Source organism: Delphinus delphis, chromosome 2 (genome assembly GCF_949987515.2).
Source record: "Delphinus delphis chromosome 2, mDelDel1.2, whole genome shotgun sequence".
Classification (NCBI taxonomy): Eukaryota; Metazoa; Chordata; class Mammalia; order Artiodactyla; family Delphinidae; genus Delphinus; species Delphinus delphis.
This window is the reverse complement of record NC_082684.1, coordinates 73832623-73850885: the sequence shown is the minus strand read 5'-3', so window position 1 is coordinate 73850885 and position 18263 is coordinate 73832623. Positions and strand designations below refer to the sequence as shown.

Here is an 18263-nt window from a genome sequence, read left to right as displayed (position 1 = left end):
GTCGCGGGGCTATGACGTGTAACGCTGCGCCCTGAGCGCGCGGGCGTGCCTAAACTCTGCCAGGCCCCGGCCCGTACGCGAGTGCTTGAGGTTCCCCCTGCGGCTAAGGAAGCCTTTGCTGGCGGAGAGGTGCCGAAGCACTCATGGGGCTGGTTCCGCGCTCCCCCCACCAGGCGGGGCGCCGGTTCCCAGCTGGTGGCAAAAGAGGGCGCGGAGCCAAGGGCTCGGGGCGACCCCCACCAGGCCGCCAGCGACAACCCTGCCCGCCTCCGGATGGGCGCTCAGAGCCGGCTCCGGATGCGCACCCTCACCTGAGCCCAGAAGCTTTGGGGTATTTCCGCCGGGCGCTATCCACGCTGAAAGAGGTCCCCGAGACGGGAGAAGAACGAGGTAGGGAGCAACTTTGGGGTGGGATCAAGGGAGGCACTTAGTTGGGCATAAAATCCAGGACCGGTAAGGACATTTTCGTGGGTCCCCAGGGTGTGAGGACTTAGTTTCATCTCCTGTATCCCCTTCCTCCCTCCCCACCCCTTGTTTAAGTGATGGAACATAACCTTAGCCTCCTCTCATTCTCTTTAATATATTTCTTTTCTTGTTTTTCCAGAGCTGATGGTGCACAATGTTTTGAAAGAAGTGGAGGCTCAGGCCCTAGCCTTGGCCACAAACAGGGCTGGTAGTGAGATGCTGCAGGAACTGTTGGGGTTCAGTCCCCTGAAACCGCTGTGTCGAGTATGGGCTGCTCTGCGGCCCAACTTGCGCTTTGTGGCCTGTCATCGATGTGGGGTCCATGTATTGCAAAGTGCTTTGCTGCAGCTGCCTCGATTGCTAGGGAACCCTGCAGAGGAGGAGGAGGAGGAGGAGGAGGATGGGAAGGATGGTCCTTTGGAGACCCTGGAGGAGCTGGGCCTGGGACTAGCCGCTGAGGTGTGTGATGATTTTCTTTTCTACTGTGGAGACACACATGGCAGCTTCGTGGTCAGAACTTTGCTGCAGGTATTGGGAGGGACTCTTCTGGAGTCTGAGAGAGCCAGGCACCGTGGCTCCCAGTTACCTGGTAAGTATTACAAGAAAGGGATATAGACCCAGAGGGAAGGAGAGTTTAGGAAGTTCAGAAGGAGAGAATAAGCAGAGGATTTCTTCATGATCATAAAGAATTAGCAGAGAAATGAGGTCAGGGATATCAGGCCAAAGATTAGTGTGCGTAGAGGCCCAGAGGTAAGGATGCATAGGTGTGTTTAGGGAACAGCTGTTAGAAGAATGGGGGCAAGTGGAAGAGATGATTCACTTGAGCATTGCGTTTCAAACTTTTTTTTTAACCAGAACTCACAGTATGGAAAAGTTTTTTAAACATGACTTGACATACATATGTGTATATATACACATACTGGATTCAAGCAAAAGGTCAGAAAGCAATACCCTTACTACATGCAACCCACTCTGATATTTTCTTCCCCCCCCCTTTTTTTTTTTTTTTGCTGAGCCACACGCGGCTTGTGGTTCCTCGACCAGTCATCAAACCTGTGCCCCGTGCAGTGGAAGCTTGGAGCCCTAACCACTGGACTGCCAGGGAGTTCCCTCCTTTTTCATTTTATTTTGTGTGTTACATTAAAGAAATGCTTAGGACTTCCCTGGTGGTCCAGTGATTAAGAATCTGTGCTTTCACTTCAGGGGGCGTGGGTTCGATCCCTGGTTGGGGAAATAAGATCCCGCAGGCCACACAGCGCGGCCAAAAAAAAAAAAAAGGTGGTTGAGACCCACTAGATTGATTTCGTAATACACTCATAGGCAGCAGGCCTACATTTTGAAAAACACTGGGAAATAAGATAGTGAGTTTAGGTGAGGCCTGATTTTGGAACACCTTGAACTCCTGACTGAGGAGTTTGGACTATCTCCTATGGACCCTGGGGGAGCTGGTTGAAGTTTCTTAGAGAAATTAAAACAGAAATGTAGTCTCAGTTCAGTCATCCAGACGAGACGAGACATTCAGTTGTACCGACTGAGTTGTACGTGTTCCGCATCTCCAAGCCAAATCCTTGTTCAACTACGGAATTATTCTTCCTCCTGGATGGCAGTTCGTGATCTCACCACTGCATACGTTCTTGATCTTCCTTCAGAAGCACAAAGGGCCCCATCTCGGGAATGTAAGGCAACCGATTTCGAGGTCCCTGAAACCTTCTTGAATTGTCTTCAGAACCTGAGCTCCTGCTTTCTGAAGGACATTGCTGGTAAGGAGGGAAATAAGAGGAAATCTAGGATCTTTTTTGGAGGTGATGATCATCAAACAAGGCTCTTATTTTGATCAGTCTTATCCCTCTTGTTTTCAAATCTTAACTGGTTTGATGTTGTAAAGGCCCTGTGTAGACCATTTGTGTCCACAGTCCCTTGAATCTTGTTGCCTGAGATCTGAGGTTTTATAGGTTGTCTGGCTTTTGGGAAAGCCGCTTTTATTATTTCTGCCCTCCCCCACAGTGTTTATCACTGACAAGATCTCCAGCTTCTGCCTTCAAGTAGCCTTACAGATCTTACACCGCAAGCTGCCCCAGCTTTGTGCCCACCTCTGCAATGCTGTGATGGGCTACTTGAGTAGCCGCAATTCCTCAGCAGATGGCAGGTATGGACAGGGCCTCAGGATTGACCGAGGTGGTGGGCTGTGTGAAATGAATGACATGATATGGGTATTTTGTTTGTTTGTTTTAAAAGACAAAGGTTTTCATTCTGTGTATGTGTGTGTGTACATGTGTATATATATGAAATATATATATGAGATATATATATGAGGTATATATATGAGATATATATGTATATAGCCATGTTATTTTTTTGTCCAGTTTTATTGAGATATAATGGACATATAGCACTGCGTAAGTTTAAGGTGTGCAGCGTGATTTGACTGACTTACCTCACAAAACAATTACCACAATAAGTTTAGTGAACATCCATCATCTCGTTTACATACAAAATTAAAGAAATAGGAAAAAATTTTTTATTCCCTGTGATGGGAACTCTTAACAACTTCCATGTAAAACATACACTAGTGTTAGTTATATTTATCATGTTATACATTACATCCTTAGTATTTATCTTATAACTGGACATTTGTACCTTTGATCGCTTTCCGCCAGTTCCCCCTACCCCCAGGGCCCCTGCCTCTGGTAAACACAAATCTGACCTCTTTTCCTATAAGTTTGTTTGTTTTTGAAGTATAATTGACGTACAACACTGTGTTAGTTCCTGTCACACAACGTGATGATTTGCTATTTCAGTACACTTCAAAATGATCACCATGGTAAGATGTGGTTATTTTGGATGAAGTGAAGTGAAGACTACCTGATCACCCTCTCCTTGTCCCCAGTCCCCTACTGCTATTTCTGCGCGATCAGACGAGCTCCAGACTCCTGGAGCAGGTGCTGCTGGTGTCGGAGCCCCCAAGGCTCCAGAGCCTCTTTGAGGATCACTTCCAAGGACAGCTGCAGACCCTGGCTGCACATCCTATTGCTAACTTCCCTTTGCAGCGTTTCCTGGATGCTATCACCACTCCTGAGCTGGTGAGTCAGGAACTTGGCTGAGTCCGTTCCTTTTAGTTCTTGTTCATTGGGACTTGCTTTATTGTATGCCTGCGTCTGTATTTTCAACAGTGTACTGGCCGTTCCCCTTGAGAAGTTATTCCTGGAGGCTTCCCAGAGCTTAGGGTAAAGGTGCCTTCTTCCCAGAAAGGATTTGCTTTGGCTTCTCTCAGGTGCTAGTGCCAGCAGGAGACGGGCGTAATTCAGGTTCTCAGCCTGAGCTTCCGTGGCTCGCGCAGTCTCTGGGTACTTGGCTACAAATCCATATGAGCACTGGAGCTGCTGTCCTAGCTTCTCATTTCCTTTGCTGCTTAGTGCCAAGGCATGTTTCCCTGGGATCTCATGGGTTGAGATCTGGGGTAGAAGGGGAGGTTTAATTCTAGTCCTCCCTTATCCTGAGAGTATGGCCATTTACAATCCCCTCCCCATGGGAGGCCGCACCTCTAAGACTGCCCCTTTGTTCTGGACCTTCCTTATCCATCCAAACCAAAGTCCTGTTATTGGCAATGCTTTTATGTTTTATCTAGCATTTTTAGTTGTTTTTGGCAGGAAGATTTCTCTCAATAACTCAGCCCACTGTTACCAGAATGCCAGATTCTTTAACCCATGTCTCCCCTCAGCTGTCCCCCGTGTTTGAGGAGCTAAGCCCTGCCCTGGAAGCTGTGCTGGCTCAGGGTCACTCAGGGGTAGTCATTGCCCTGGTCGGGGCCTGCCACAGAGTTGGGATCCACCAAGCCCAGGTCCTACAGCTGTTGTTGGAGGTGAGTGGTGGTTACCCGCAACCCATTTATGCCCTCAGTTCAAATTCTACCTGCTAGGACTTAGCTAATCTTCAGTCGTTGTATCTGTGGACCCAAGAGGTCTAGTGCCCAGGGAGTTCACAGATACAGGGGGAAATGAAGCCAAAACCATCTCATGGCCCTGGAATGAAAATAGTCTCCCAGGACAGAGAGAGAAGTTTTAAGGAATAAATATTTATTCAGCCCGTTACATATATGGAGGCTGTGGATACAGAATGGCAGATGAGATCCTGTCCGCATGCAGCTTATGTTCTTGTGGACTCAGGCATTCTCATCTGTCCTGAATGCTTTCCCCTGTCTGGGGAGTCGAGGTTAGGGATGAATTGCTTGAGGTTAGTTCTCAGTTTCATGTTTTGTCTTCCTTTCTAGGCGTTCCACTGTGCAGAGCCCTCTTCCCGGCAAGTGGCCTGTGTGCCTCTCTTTGCCACTTTGATGACTTATGAGGTGTACTATGGACTGGCAGAGGAGGAGGGGGCAGTGCCCGCAGAGCACCAGGTGAGGTAGGGGAGAGGCCAAACCTGTGACTAACTGGGGACCAGGCCTCCCAGGGCTTAGGAAGCCCCTCACCACTGAGGTGAGGGTGGTGAGATCTCTGGCTTCATCCAAGTGAAGGTGGCAGTTTGGTGGCTGCCTCCTAATTCCCTGTCTCTGTCCTTCCAGGTAGAAATGGCCACCGCCAGGGACCTGGGGGAAGTGACAGTCCTTGGGTCTCTACTGCTCCAGCATTTGCTGCACTTCTCCAGTCCTGTTATTATACTTCGAAGTTTGGGTGCCTTGACAGGACCACAGCTTCTGACTCTGGCCCAAAGCCCTGCTGGTTCCCATGTGCTTGATGCTGTCCTGACCAGCCCCTCCGTGACACGCAAGCAGCGCCGCCGGGTGCTGAAGACCCTAAAGGTTAGATTTCTGGCTTCTGCTTTGATTCCTCTGCCATCCTCCATTTAGAGAATGTGAGCTTCCCCCAGGACTGTGCTTCGGAGTCACAGAGAGGATGTGTAGTTCCTAGACTGCTTCAACTCAGCCTCTGAACTTCAGCCCTCATGCCCACCCCAACCCAACACACTTCTGTGGACTGCCCTAGAGGGCCCTACCTTGCTTGTCTCAATGCAGGGACAGTATGTGGCTCTGGCCTGTAGTCGCCACGGCAGCCGTGTGCTTGATGCCATCTGGAGTGGGGCAGCCCTGGGGGCCCGGAAGGAAATTGCTGCTGAGCTGGGTGAGTACCAGCACCGATCTTTGACCTTTCCAAGTGTCCCCTTTCCTCACTCTAAAGAGCTGGGTGGCTGGGAATGGACCTAAATTAAGCAGAGACTTCAGTTCCAAAGGGTGGTCTTGGCCACGGGTTCTTGGCAGTCTGTTCTCCCCTGCCCCTCTGCGGACTGTGCAGCCCTGTGCTCCCACCCCTCCTCCTGACTTCTCTTCTTTGGACAGTGAGGGGTTAACTCTATCCTGAGGCAGACCCAGGGTTCCAAAAAAATGGAGGGACTTTCACCCCAGGTAGAGTCTCTTCAAGGATGGATGGGTGACTGCATGGTGATACTGAACACGAATGGTTCCCTTTGCAGGGGCGCGGAACCAGGAGCTGATAAGGGACCCTTTTGGCCACCATGTAGCTCGAAACGTGGCCCTGACTACCTTTCTGAAGCGGCGAGAGGCTTGGGAACAGCAGCAGGGGGCGGTGGCCAAGCGGAGGCGGGCCTTGAACTCAATACTTGAAGACTAAGGCCTTTGGATCTGGGACTGGGTGTTCATGGGGCACGGGGAAACGGAGTATCTATCCTGTCCTGTTCCTAGTTTAAACTGGAGTCAAAAGTCTTATTGATAAACATTTTTATATTTTTACTGGAAACACCTTTGTTATTTTGTGGGGGAAGGGTACAAAGAAATAGAGATCTCAAGGTAAAGTTAGAGAGGGCTTTCTTCAGGGCACTGGGGAGCTTAGGGACAGGAGGGGAGTGGTAAGGACCTCTAGATGTAGCAGCAATCAGGGTGGGATCCAGATGCCTGTGGACAGGCTGTGGCCTTTCAGGGTAAGTGGGAGGCTGCAAAGATGGCTAGGAATGGATAGTATTCTTCAGCAATGGGTATAGGCTGGGGTGGAAGGCGTTAGGCTGATGGGCCTGTCACTATGGGATCAGAAGACTGGGGAAAACAGGCGGGTTAGTGAGCCTGCACTGTGTGTAGGCCCCAAACTTGATGCTGTCACAGTCCTTACAGTCTGTCTCTTGGAATGAGTCTAGGGGCAGAAGCTCAGAGCCCCTTCTCAGTAGGGTTGGAGGCGACCCTGCCGCTGCCACCGCTCAGTCCCTTCCACTGCATGACGAAGGGTGGAGGAAATTCCCAGCAGCATGTGGCCCAGGCCTTGCAGCAGTGTGGAGGCCCATCGGAGGAGCTCCCTGAAGGGCAGAGACAAGAGGAAGTCACGGGGTGGGGTCTGGGGGTTTTCCACAGGGGAGAGCTAACAGGGTAGGGGAGTGCAGCCGTAGGGGTGGGGAAGTGTGACATGTTGGTCTCTGACCTGAGTATTTTCTTTGGGCCGAGTCCTTGAATGTCACAGCTCATGGAGTAGAGCCCGTAGAACGTGGCTTTGATGTTCAGGCTGCCAAAGAGGTCTCGAGGGTTTTGCTTGTATACGTCGAAGGTGATGCGGGCGATGTCCTTGCTGTGCTTGGGCTTCTCCCGGCCCAGGCCATACGACAGCACCCCACTCTGTAGGAGCCCCCCACATCGGTGCAATGGACCCTCACATACACTCACCACTAATCCCTGTCAGCACTGGGACAGACCCACCCTTGCCTGGACTGTTGGTCCACTACAAGGAGTCCTCGACAACTCCTCACCTCTCCCGTCGCTTCTGCCCCCAAGATCAGGGTTAGGTAGCAGAAGAGGCTTGGGAGAGACAGAAAGGATCAGTGGCCTAAGCAGCCCCAGTGTGGGCCTCTCACCCTGCTGGGGCTCCAGCTCTGTCCCAACTTCAGCACCATCAGGCATGTGTCATCCTCCAACAGCTGGAAGAAGTCCTCGCTCTCCACTGTGGTCCCATCCTCCTCCAGCACCAGTGTTAGCACTCCACTCAGCGTCAGAGTCTCCTGTGCCTGCCCAGTGGCAAGAAGTAGGAGGGAAGGGGCAGAGCTTATCCCATGCCCCTTCCCTGTCCGGCTGCCCAGCACCCAATGGTTGACCCTAGATGCTGACTGATACCCCAACTCTCCTTCCTGGTGCTCTGCCATCCCTTCGAATGGCTCTAGCTCACGGTGTTCTTTAGTTGTTGGGGGACCCTCACTAGGGCCTGTCCTTTTCCTATTCGTTCCTGCTTTGCTCCTACCATGTCACTGTCATCTCTCTCAGCTTCCCTCCAAGCCATGCCTACTGGTTAGGAATTGAAAAGCTAGCCAGTTTCTCTTGAATGGGTATAGGCATTATGCTGATGGGGCCTGTCACGACGGGGTCTTATCTCCAGTGTCCCACCTCACTCTCCCCGACCCTCACAGAGTTCTTCAGAACTATTTTCGGTAATAATGACTTTTAACCTTTTTAAGTCTTCACTAGTGTCAAGTATCTATGTAGCACTTTACATACATTATTCTCTTTTACTCCTTTCAGCAGCCCTAGGAGGTAGTTGTATTATTGTACCCTTTTTACAGATGAAGAAACTGAGGGGTTTTTTTTGTTTTTGTTTTTTTTGCGGTACGCAGGCCTCTCACTGTTGTGGTCTCTCCCGTTGCGGAGCACAGGCTCTGGAGGCACAGGCTCAGCAGCCATGGCTCGCGGGCCCAGCCGCTCCGCGGCATGTGGGATCTTCCCAGACCGGGGCACGAACCCATGTCCCCTGCATCGGCAGGCGGACTCTCAACCACTGCGCCACCAGGGAAGCCCGAAACTGAGGTTTTGATAGGCTGAGTAACTTCCCAAGTTTTGACACTAGGAAGCGGCAGAATCAGGATTTGAATTTGATCTGTCATACAAATTGCCGTTCCATACTGAGTTCTGAAATCTATCCCTCCACCCCTGTCTACTCCTTTCCTGCCCCCAAAGAAAAGCCCACTCCTTGGAAAAAAAAAAAGTGAACTGACTCAAATGCAGCAGAAGCCACTGGGCTCACCCCCCTGCTTTTAGCCCTCAGAGGGAGGGGCAGCCATGTAGCCGCGGCCCTTCCTGCTCATTATTCCAAGCTCACACTCTTCCCTAGCCCCTTGGCTGCCTCTGCTCTTGGAACCCAGGGACGTGGCCCACACACCTTGTGTAGCAGTTCCCGGCGGGTGGCAGCTGTAAGGCCTTTCCGGGTGGCCCTCTTGTGATCACAGACGCGGAAAGGTCGCGGGGGTGGTGGAGCCGAGGTCCAGACCTTACGGCCCAAATCGGAGCTCATACTGGTTACTGACCTGGTAGGTGGGAAGAAAGGTCAAGAAGGAGTGAGGGGTTTGGTGAGTGCAGCGGGGGTGACGGGCGTGGGGTAGCTGGAGCTTTAGGGAAGTTGGGAGGGAGGGATCTAGGTGTGCGGATTAAAGTAGCTCGGGGAGAGAGGGAGAGACCACAGACTGGGCGCGGTGGGGGGGGGTGAGGGGATGGGGTGGCGGTTCAGGAGCTGGACAAGCCCACTGTGAAAAGGGGCAGGGAGGGGAAGGGGTACAAATTCGAAAGTTTTCTAGGGTCTGAAAGCAGCTTTGTCACCCTGCCTATATTCCCAGAGCTGGAGAGTGGAGAGAAGGGTTAGAAATCACCTGAGCAGGCCGCTGGGGTCCAGGGCAGAGAGGTACTCCATGGTGGAGGGAAGGAGCAGGAGAGTTGCCTCTCCCGGGAGGTCTGGGCTCGGTGGTTCTCGGCGGGGTTGGAGCTGAAGTGGTGGTGTTTTCTGTTACGGAGCTGGGATCTCAGCCCCGGCGAGGTGGGGTATGAGTCAAGCCCGGACTCTGGCCCCCCTGCCTGGCCAGTGAGAAGGGCAAAGTCCAAGGGGAGGGAGGAGGGGAAGGGCCAAGTGGGGTGGTGGAGGAAGGATGGAGGCCCAGATATGTCCAGCAAAAGCCATGGAAGTTTGTGTGTGTGTCTCTGGTGGCAGCGTGTGATGTGAGGGTACATGGGAACTATGTAATTGGATGGAATGTGATATCCGGTGTGTTTCTTTATATCGAGGTAATTTCTAGGGCCAATTTCTCCTGGCTCCCAATCTGTGTGAAGCTGGTTATGTGATTTGCTCTGTATGTGCTGCCACCTACTGAAAACGCCATGAACTGCAGCTTTAGGAACAGGGAGGCCGTGCTGAGGATGGGCAGGGCTTGGAGAAAATAGAACACCTCCAGGCAGTGTGCCTGGGTGGGGTGCGAGGGGAGGATGGGTCCTGATCCATGGATCCAGAATCACCAGGATCCTGTCTGGGACCCTGGCCTTCCTCTTTCATGCTCTTCCCTCTGTGGGCTAGGGGAGGGGCTGGCTCAACACTTCTCTTCAGAAGAACTGCCTGCTTCAGCTGCACTGGATTAGTCATTCTCTCACCTTTCTCCATTGGCCACCCTATAGGCATGAAGGAGATGTGGAAGGCGGAAGAGGGGATGGGTCCTTTGATGACATCAGGACTTTAGCATTCGGTGCCCCGTGCCCCATCTCTGATTTCAGCTGCAGTTGTGATGAACAGTTGTGAGGAAGCTCAGACTCTCACTGTCAGTGAATCCCTCACATGAGCATAAGTCTCTTTGATTTCTTGCCCAGGAGTCTTATCTGAAGCTGTAGCAGCCCACTCAGCCCCCTGACAAGTTCAGGCTGCAAGTGTGTATAAGGGCATTAATGCCTCTAGGACAACCCTCAAACAATGGGGAATGTGAGCTGGCCATAAACGCCCATCTTCTCTCTTTCTGGAAGTTATTTTGTGCACTCAGAGGTTCCTGATGCCCACTGAATATTGGAATTCAATAATACACTCTTACTGGTTTTCCTCTTCCCTCTCTTCCCCTGCTCTCTCACTCCTGCTTCCCGACCTGACTCCCCAAATACCAGATTACCCATGTCCTCGACTCAGGCTCTGCTCTGGAGGGAACCCAAACTGAGACAAGACTGGTGTCCTGGCTCCCAAGGAACCCCCTTCTGGCTGTTGACTGGGCAGAAGCCTTTTTTCCCTTTCCCTAAATTTCATCAATCTACCAAATTTCTTCCTTTCCAAGCTTTGCCCAACCTCACGACCTAGAGAAGTAAGTCTCTACACTGCGCCCTTTCCTTTTTCCTTGCATTGTATCCTGGTGCAGCCTGGCAGTGTGGCCTCTTCATGGTTGTCAGTTAGGACTCCTCAACCAGGCTATAAGCCCCTCACACCTCCATGCATCTCCCATTCCGCCTGGAACTTAACCTATGCTTTACACTGAAAGCTGCCATTGACAGCCCACTGAGAGGTGTGAGGGCAGAATGACTGGGGCAGGGTCCAAGGCAAGAGGTGAGAGGGGTAGGTAGGAAGCTGAGGAAAAAGGGGGCTCAGGAGTCTGAGTCTCAGGGTCAGGAGTCTGAAAACAGGCAAAGGTAGAGCAGCTGGGGGAATGAGGAGTTGGGTCGCCTTCTCTGCTGAGTGCAGGCAAGAGCGGCCAGACAGCATAAGAGCTGCAGGGTGGGAGGATTGGGACCAGAGGGTGGGGGGCAGGGGGTGGGGAGGGATGAGCGCAGAAGCAGGACCCAGGGGCAGGATCTGGCAGTGTCCCTACTCACCCACACGACCAGGGAACCTTATCTGCACCCCTTCAGCTTATCCTGTTTCCTGGGGAGGCGGGCTCTCACACGCCTGGACGTGTTAGTGATGGGAAGCAGCAGGGTGAGGGAGGGGCCCCAGGAAAGGCCCGAGAGGAGCCCCACCTTGTCCCTCCCTGTTTTCGCCTCACCCTCTGACAACCTGACAGGCACAGGACAGGATTAGGCACCCGGCCCACTGCCCCTTTGCCTTTGGGCTTCCCCAGGCCCCTGGAGGGCCCCCAACCCTGCTCGCTCCCAGCTGGGTAAGTAGATCTGCCCATGAGACCATACTCCCTTCCACTCACTTTTGCCCTGAGGTATAGGCAACGGGGCTGGACGAAGAAGGAGAGGCCAGGTTAGGAGGGTGGAAGGTGGAGGCAGTGACAGCCTGGGAGTCAGGACTGGGGAGGTCGGCTGACCCAGAGCAGGGGATTTGGGTTCCAGGAAGCAGTGTTTGAGCTGGGTCTGGGGTCCTGGAGGAAGAGACAGAAGCTCCCAGACAGAAGAGAGGCAGGCTGCAGAGGAGTGAGGGAGGCACAGTCCCTTCTCACCGGCATCAGGCGTAACGTGGGCTTTTGCCCCACCTGAAAGCGCTCCATGGCTCTTTCCAGCCTTCCGTAGGCGCCTAGGGATGTCGGTTTGCTACGGTCCCCCGGGAAACGAGACGCTGCTGAGCTGGAAGACCTCGCGGGTCACAGGCACAGCCTTCCTGCTGCTGGCGGCGCTGCTGGGGCTGCCTGGCAACGGCTTCGTGGTGTGGAGCTTGGCGGGCTGGCGGCCCGCACGGGGGCGACCGCTGGCGGCCACGCTCGTGCTGCACCTGGCGCTGGCCGACGGCTCGGTGCTGCTGCTCACGCCGCTCTTCGTGACCTTCCTGACCCGGCAGGCCTGGCCGCTGGGCCAGGCGGGCTGCAAGGCCGTGTACTACGTGTGCGCGCTCAGCATGTACGCCAGCGTGCTGCTCACCGGCCTGCTCAGCCTGCAGCGCTGCCTCGCCATCACCCGCCCCTTCCTGGCGCCCCGGCTGCGCAGCCCGGCCCTGGCCCGCCGCCTGCTGCTGGCCGTCTGGCTGGCCGCCCTGGTGCTCGCCAGCCCGGCCGCCGTGTACCGCCACCTCTGGGCGGACCGCGTGTGCCAGCTGTGCCACCCGTCGCCCGCCCACGCCGCCGCCCACCTGAGCCTGGAGACCCTGACCGCCTTCGTGCTGCCCTTCGGGCTGGTGCTCGGCTGCTACGGCGTGACGCTGGTGCGGCTGCGGGGCACCCGCTGGGGCGCCAGGCGGCACGGGGCGCGGGTGGGCCGGCTGGTGGTCGCCATCGTGCTGGCCTTTGGCTTGCTCTGGGCCCCCTACCACGCTGTCAACGTACTGCAGGCGCTCGCCGCGCTGGCTCCGCCCGAAGGAGCCTTGGCGAGCCTGGGCGGGGCGGGCCAGGCGGCGCGAGCCGGAACCACGGCTCTGGCCTTCTTCAGCTCCAGCGTCAACCCGCTGCTCTACCTCTTCACCGCCGGGGATCTACTGCCCCGAGCGGGTCCCCGCTTCCTCACGCGGCTCTTCGAGGGCTCCGGAGAGGCCCGATGGGGCGTCCAGTCTAGGGTGGGGGCCATGGAGCTCCGAGCTAGCACTCGGCTCAAAGTGCTGGGGCAGGGCCGTGGCAATGGAGACCCTGGGGGCGGGGCGGAGAGGGACAGTCAGGGATGAGACCCTTGACGTCAAACCCTACAACCGGGCCTGCTCTCCCCTATCCCCTTACATCGCCTCCCAGAACTCAGGGAACCACTGTGGACAGTTTGGGGATCCTTCTCTGACCATAGTTTTGACCTGTCTGGGCAGAATTATCATACATCTGGGGCAGGCCCAGGTTCCTCAAACTGAGGGACTTTGAGTGGTGATGGTCAGTGTTAAGGAGTATCATGTACTTGCAGGTTGGCATGTGCCCAGGTGCCAGAGCTGCTTACTTGTTGCCAATAGCTATTGTGAAATACACTGGGTGGTCATTATGTTTCAGCAAAAATAGAAATGAGACTTTTCTGATAAGCAAGGAAAATAAGCAAACAATGAACAGGCTGGGGAAACAGCATAAACAGGCCTGAAAGAGTTAAGCAATCTTGGTTACTCTTTAGCTGTTACTACTAACAAACACTTGTAGCTAGACTTGTCCTTCACAAAGCTAATTACTCTCTGATTCCATAGGAATTATACTCTGCACCTGGCATTCTTCTCCCCCTACACTCTCTCGCAGCATTAAAAGAAGGTCACCGGGGCTTCCCTGGTGGCGCAGTGGTTGAGAGTCTGCCTGCTGATGCAGGGGACACGGGTTCGTGCCCCGGTCCGGGAGGATCCCACATGCCGCGGAGCGGCTGGGCCCGTGAGCCATGGCCGCTGAGCCTGTGCGTCCGGAGCCTGTGCTGCTCTGCAACGGGAGAGGCCCGCGTACCACAAAAAAAAAAAAAAAAAGGTCACGGGACAATAACTTCAGGGACACCAGACCCGGTTGCCTTTTGCTAGCTGTGGCCATTTTAAAATATTGCAAGAAGAAGAAGAATGCAAAACCTTCACCACTTTGATCCTTATCACTTACCTGGACTGCAAGTTCTACCTATAAGACCCTCTGTAATCCCCCAGGAGGGGGGGGCACAGTTCTTGAGGTGCTAGCCTGCTGTGTTTCCCTCTTGCCTGGCCAAAGGAATAAAGCCACTCTTTTCTATTTCCTCCAGACTTTGTCTCCGTATTTCTATTCGGCATTGGTGGACAGGGAGCCAAGATTTTGGCAACAATTACACGATGGCTTAAGCATGCTCCCTCCAGTGGTTCATCATACCTGAGTGATACCGAAGTCACCTAGTTGCCTGCTGGGTCGGGCCAAGGCTGGGCAATGCCAGCCTTCGGTGGCATCATGACCTGTCCTCCCCAGCCCAGGTGGCCTGGTTCCCCCTAGCCAACCCATAGAACCGCTCTGGAAATAAAGAGAGAAAGAGGAAGGAAAGGTATGAGTGCTTGGATGAGGGGTGGTGATGGGATCCATTCTTTGGGGTCTGTTAGAGCCGAGTGGAGAGGAAACTGGCTGTGGAAGGGGAAAGTCAATCTGTGGGGTTTGAAAGGAAAGTTTTCTTGTCTGTCTTGTGGTTGGTACAGTGGGGGAGGGGCCGTGGGAATCTGAGATGTACCTTCTTTGAATCTAACTCTCCCTGCAAAGGTCACCTGACTCAAAAAGGAGCCCGGGAACAGGCGTTCACTCACGCAGGGACCCTCTGGGGGCTGGGGTTGAGGGGTATGGGGAGTGGTGTGGATATCTGGAAGACAGGAGGAATTTTTCAGGGAGGTGCCACCTCTCCTCTCTCTCTTCTTCCTCTCTGCCAAGTCTTGACTCCCCCCAAGACTGCTAGCTCTTCCTCATCTCCCCCAGTACTTCTCAGCCCCCATCTTTTGGAATCTTTCTATCTCTAGGTCTCAAAATTTTTCTGGCTCCTGACACTTTTGAGTTTGGGGATGTAGGATGGGGTTCTTTTTAAGGGCTGTCCGTGTGCACACACGTGTGGTCACCATGGTGACCAACCCATCCCCGTTTGCCCAGGACTTTCTCAGTTTTAGCACTGAGTCTCTTGTCCCAGCCCCCTCAGTCTCTGGCAAACTTACCTGAGAGGTCACCCTAACCATCACCCTGGTTCTGCTTTAGTGACTGTTCACACCACCCAGGCAGAGGCCAAGAGAGACAGCAAAGGAAATCCAGTTCTCAGGGTCACATCAGGGCCACCAAAACGGGTTGGGATGGAGCTCCGGACCTGGGGGACGGAGAGTATGCCTAGAGTGTCTAGTCTAGGGCAGAGGAAGACAGGCCATTGAGAGAAACGGAGGTGGGGAGCAGTTTGGAAGAGGGGGCAAAGACACCCCAGTTCCTGTCAGAAGGGACCTCTGGTTGACCCTGGAGCTCTGAGCCGGAAGCTTCTATCCTCAAACACCAACTTCATGGGCTTCTTCCTGTCCTTGCGCACTGGGGCAGAGGCTCCCCAACTTCCGTTACACACTCCCCTTCTCACACACCCTCTGTGGTCAGAAAGCCCTTCCTCAACTCTGTCTTCAGTTCTTGCTGCGGTTTCAGCCCATTTCTTTTCGCCGTATCCTCTGCCTGATAACTGCTGGGTCAACTCTGCTCTGGCTTTTCCCACAGCAGGAAAGGTAGGGGCACTACAGAGGATAAGGGACCTCAATGACCACCATTACACTGTGCATCTTTCCTGAGAAGAGGCAGAGTTGGAAGGGAAGCAGAAAGGCTCATGGTCAGATGGAAGATAAGACTTTTTGGTTCTTAGCTTCGCAGGAGAGTTCAAGAAGACGAGACTGTCCTCCTTCCAGGGAGCCGGAAGAGTGACCCTTCTGGGGGCTGTTTCCCTTTCCAGCCTCCTGGTTTCCCCCCTTGGCAGGGCAGGCATAAGGCATTGCTGCCCTCACTCCCTCATGCCTGCTCCCCTGTGCTCACCTCTGCTCTCTCTGTGTGTCTAAGGTGGGACAGAACAGTCAGCTGTGGGAAGGTAGGAAAGAGGTGGTGCTGACTTCCTTGCCCAGTGCCCAGATCCTGGGTCCAAATTCATGTGGCAGGGTAGCCACATGGGCAAACACAAGGCAAGTGGTTCGGGAAGGGGAAGAAATTGTCATTCTGTGTGATACTAGAGAGACCATTTGGACTTTGGCTTCTCCCAAAGAGATTGGAGATTGACCTAGAATGGAACTAGTTCTTTTAACCGAGCGGAGGAATGGGGTGCTGGAAGAGGGTCCTCTCCCCCAAATCCCGGTCATGGCTTGAATTCAAGCCAAACACACAATGCCATCCTCTTTGATGTCACCTGACCCAAACCCAGAACCTAGCCACAGCGTCAACCTATACTTCCTATTAATCGAAAAATCGACATCGCTCACAGAAAATATAAAGGTATCCAACGTTCTGACCTCTCAATCTGAGTCCATTTCCCCTCTCTGGCTTCCTTCCCTCCTTCTCCTGTATGACGCAGTTTATGACTCTGTTCAATGCTTCAGTCTAGACCTGCATCTGAGGCCACACCCCAGCCTACTCACCCCCTCACCCCTCTTTCCTCTCTCACTGCCCCTTCCGGGGCTCTTCTCTTCTTGCCCCACCCCTGAGGAGTCGTCCTCCCAGCTGGGCTCTTCCGGAACATGAAGAATATTCCACCTCATCTAGTGAAGGGAGGGGGTAGGAGTTCTCACCCCACCCTCAGGAAGATGTGTCTTCTCCCTCCCCTGCTCTGTGGTACTTCCTCTCTGGCTGACTTAGCTGATAGAACCTGGACCCCAGGCCAGGCCCCTGGCACTGGGACAGATCTGGGGATAGGCTACACCACTCTGTTCTCACCCTGGGATTGACACCAGCTTCCAACCAGTGCTCGGCAAAGCCTTAAGTAAGTTATCTGGGAGTAGGGGAGTGGGGGGGGGGTGTGAAGCCATAAGACGAGGTCCAAAGGAATTTCCAAAGAAAGCCTGACCAGTGGTAAAATGACTTGGGAGGACTTAGTCTTGTCTCCTATCCACGAAATCCTTCCCATCCCTGTTATTCTTGCTGGGCCCCGGGAATCTCTGGGGTGAGTGGGTAGGTGGTTGGAAGAAGTCAGTGGGACTGAAGGGCTGAGTGCCTGGCGGGGGGGAAAGGAGCTAGCCTTTTGAGGGGTGCGGCATTGGTAAGGAAAGTTCCCACTTTGGTTCTGGGTTTCAGGGTCTCCTGAGGGAAGGAGGCTGAAGGGTCTGGAAATACTGCTTCTGCTGTTGCTATATATTTTGCAATTGGGTCTGTGGGCAGGAAGGGGCCCTGTGGCCCAGTTAGGAAATTAAGTCTTTCTACTCAGCCAGATCCCCTTAAGACAGGTCAGCTGGCAGTGATGAGGGCAGTATACTGTGGAGGTGCATCTGCTGCTGCTGACCTTGGAGACAGAGTAGAATACGCAGGCTAGGTGTGTCCAGGGTGTCAGGAAACCCTTGTCCCTTCCCTCATGTGCGTGTCCGCCCTCGCTCTCCAGGTCCTTGCAATGGCCACGAACACTACATCTCCTGAAGCACCCTCGTCACCAGGTGTCACGTTCATCTCTCTGCTGGTTATCATCGTACTGTCAGTAGCACTGGCTGTGGGGCTGCCCGGCAACAGCTTTGCGGTGTGGAGCATCCTGGTAGAGATGCGGAAGCGCTCTGTCACTGCCCTGCTGGTGCTACACTTGGCCCTGGCCGACTTGGCCGTATTGCTCACTGCCCCCTTTTTCCTCTACTACACGGCCCAAGGCACCTGGACTTTTGGACTGGCTGGCTGCCGCCTGTTCCACTATGTCTGCGGAGTCAGCATGTATGCCAGCGTCCTGCTTATCACGGCCATGAGCCTGGACCGCTCGCTGGTGGTGGCCCCCCACTCTGTGTCCCAGAAACTCGCACCAAGACAGTTGCCTGGCGGGCGCTAGCAGGCATCTGGGTGGTGTCTGTCCTGCTGGCCACACCCGTCATCTTGTACCGCAAAGTGACATTGGGTCCGGACAACAGGAGCCTGGTCTGCTTCCCGAAGTACCCCAGCGAAGCACTTAGGGCTTTCCATCTGTTCTTCGAGGTGGTCACCGGCTTCCTGCTGCCCTTCCTGGCCGTGGTGGCCAGCTACTCCGACATCCGGCGCCAGCTGCGGGTCCGGCGCTTCCGCCGCAGCCGCTGCACCGGCCGCCTGCTGGCCTTTATCATCCTGGTCTTCGCTGCCTTCTGGCTGCCCTACCACGTGGTGAACCTGGCCAAGGGGGTCCGAGCGCTGGCGGGCAAGACATTGGGGTCCCGGCCTGAGAGTCAGCGGCTGCACCTGACCCGCAAGCGCTCAGAACGCTGGCCTTCCTGAGCAGCAGCGTGAACCCCGTGCTGTACGCATGCGCTGCCGGCGGCCTGCAGCGCTCGGCTGGCACGGCCTTCGTCGCCAAGCTGTTGGAGGGCACCGGCTCCGAGGCGTCCAGCAGCCGCCGCGGGGGCACCCTGGCCCAGACGGTGAGGGGTGCCCCCGCCTCTCCCGAACCTGGCCCCGCCGAGAGCCTCACTGCCTCCACCAACCCTCTCGAGCGAAGCGAAGTCAGCTAGGCCTGCGGGGTGGTGGCAGCGGAAAGCTGCTCGCTTTCCTCCTGGGGGAATACGCCCACGCTGGCCTGACCCAATTCTTCAACCTCCTCTTACCCA

At 54.5% G+C, this 18263-nt stretch overlaps 4 protein-coding genes across 4 annotated transcripts; 3 read left to right on the top strand and 1 right to left on the bottom strand.

Moving 5' to 3' along the window:
• Window positions 1-9: 9 nt before the first annotated feature.
• On the top strand, window positions 10-6090 carry NOP9 (NOP9 nucleolar protein). The gene is made up of 10 exons (XM_060004763.1): window positions 10-390; window positions 605-1054; window positions 2115-2225; window positions 2470-2611; window positions 3353-3545; window positions 4184-4324; window positions 4733-4858; window positions 5024-5260; window positions 5474-5579; window positions 5929-6090. The coding sequence occupies exons 1-10, from the start codon at window positions 144-146 to the stop codon at window positions 6084-6086; spliced, it is 1911 nt and encodes a 636-aa protein (XP_059860746.1). The 5' UTR covers window positions 10-143; the 3' UTR covers window positions 6087-6090.
• Window positions 6091-6189: 99 nt separating this feature from the next.
• Window positions 6190-9279, bottom strand: CIDEB (cell death inducing DFFA like effector b). The gene is made up of 5 exons (XM_060004768.1): window positions 9085-9279; window positions 8601-8745; window positions 7309-7458; window positions 6882-7072; window positions 6190-6759 (listed from the first exon to the last, which is right to left on the bottom strand). Exons 1-5 carry the CDS (start codon window positions 9123-9125, stop codon window positions 6627-6629), a joined length of 660 nt encoding a protein of 219 aa, XP_059860751.1. The 5' UTR covers window positions 9126-9279; the 3' UTR covers window positions 6190-6626.
• Window positions 9280-11221: 1942 nt separating this feature from the next.
• Window positions 11222-13777, top strand: LTB4R2 (leukotriene B4 receptor 2). Its single transcript, XM_060004765.1, has 2 exons — window positions 11222-11331; window positions 11680-13777. Exon 2 carries the CDS (start codon window positions 11700-11702, stop codon window positions 12765-12767), a length of 1068 nt encoding a protein of 355 aa, XP_059860748.1. The 5' UTR covers window positions 11222-11331; window positions 11680-11699; the 3' UTR covers window positions 12768-13777.
• Window positions 13778-16400: 2623 nt separating this feature from the next.
• LTB4R (leukotriene B4 receptor) lies at window positions 16401-18167 on the top strand. Its single transcript, XM_060003481.1, is given in 4 exon segments — window positions 16401-16477; window positions 17090-17483; window positions 17486-17905; window positions 17908-18167. Coding segments are annotated over 3 exon segments (1065 nt in total). The 5' UTR covers window positions 16401-16477; window positions 17090-17098.
• The last annotated feature ends 96 nt before the right edge of the window (window positions 18168-18263 follow it).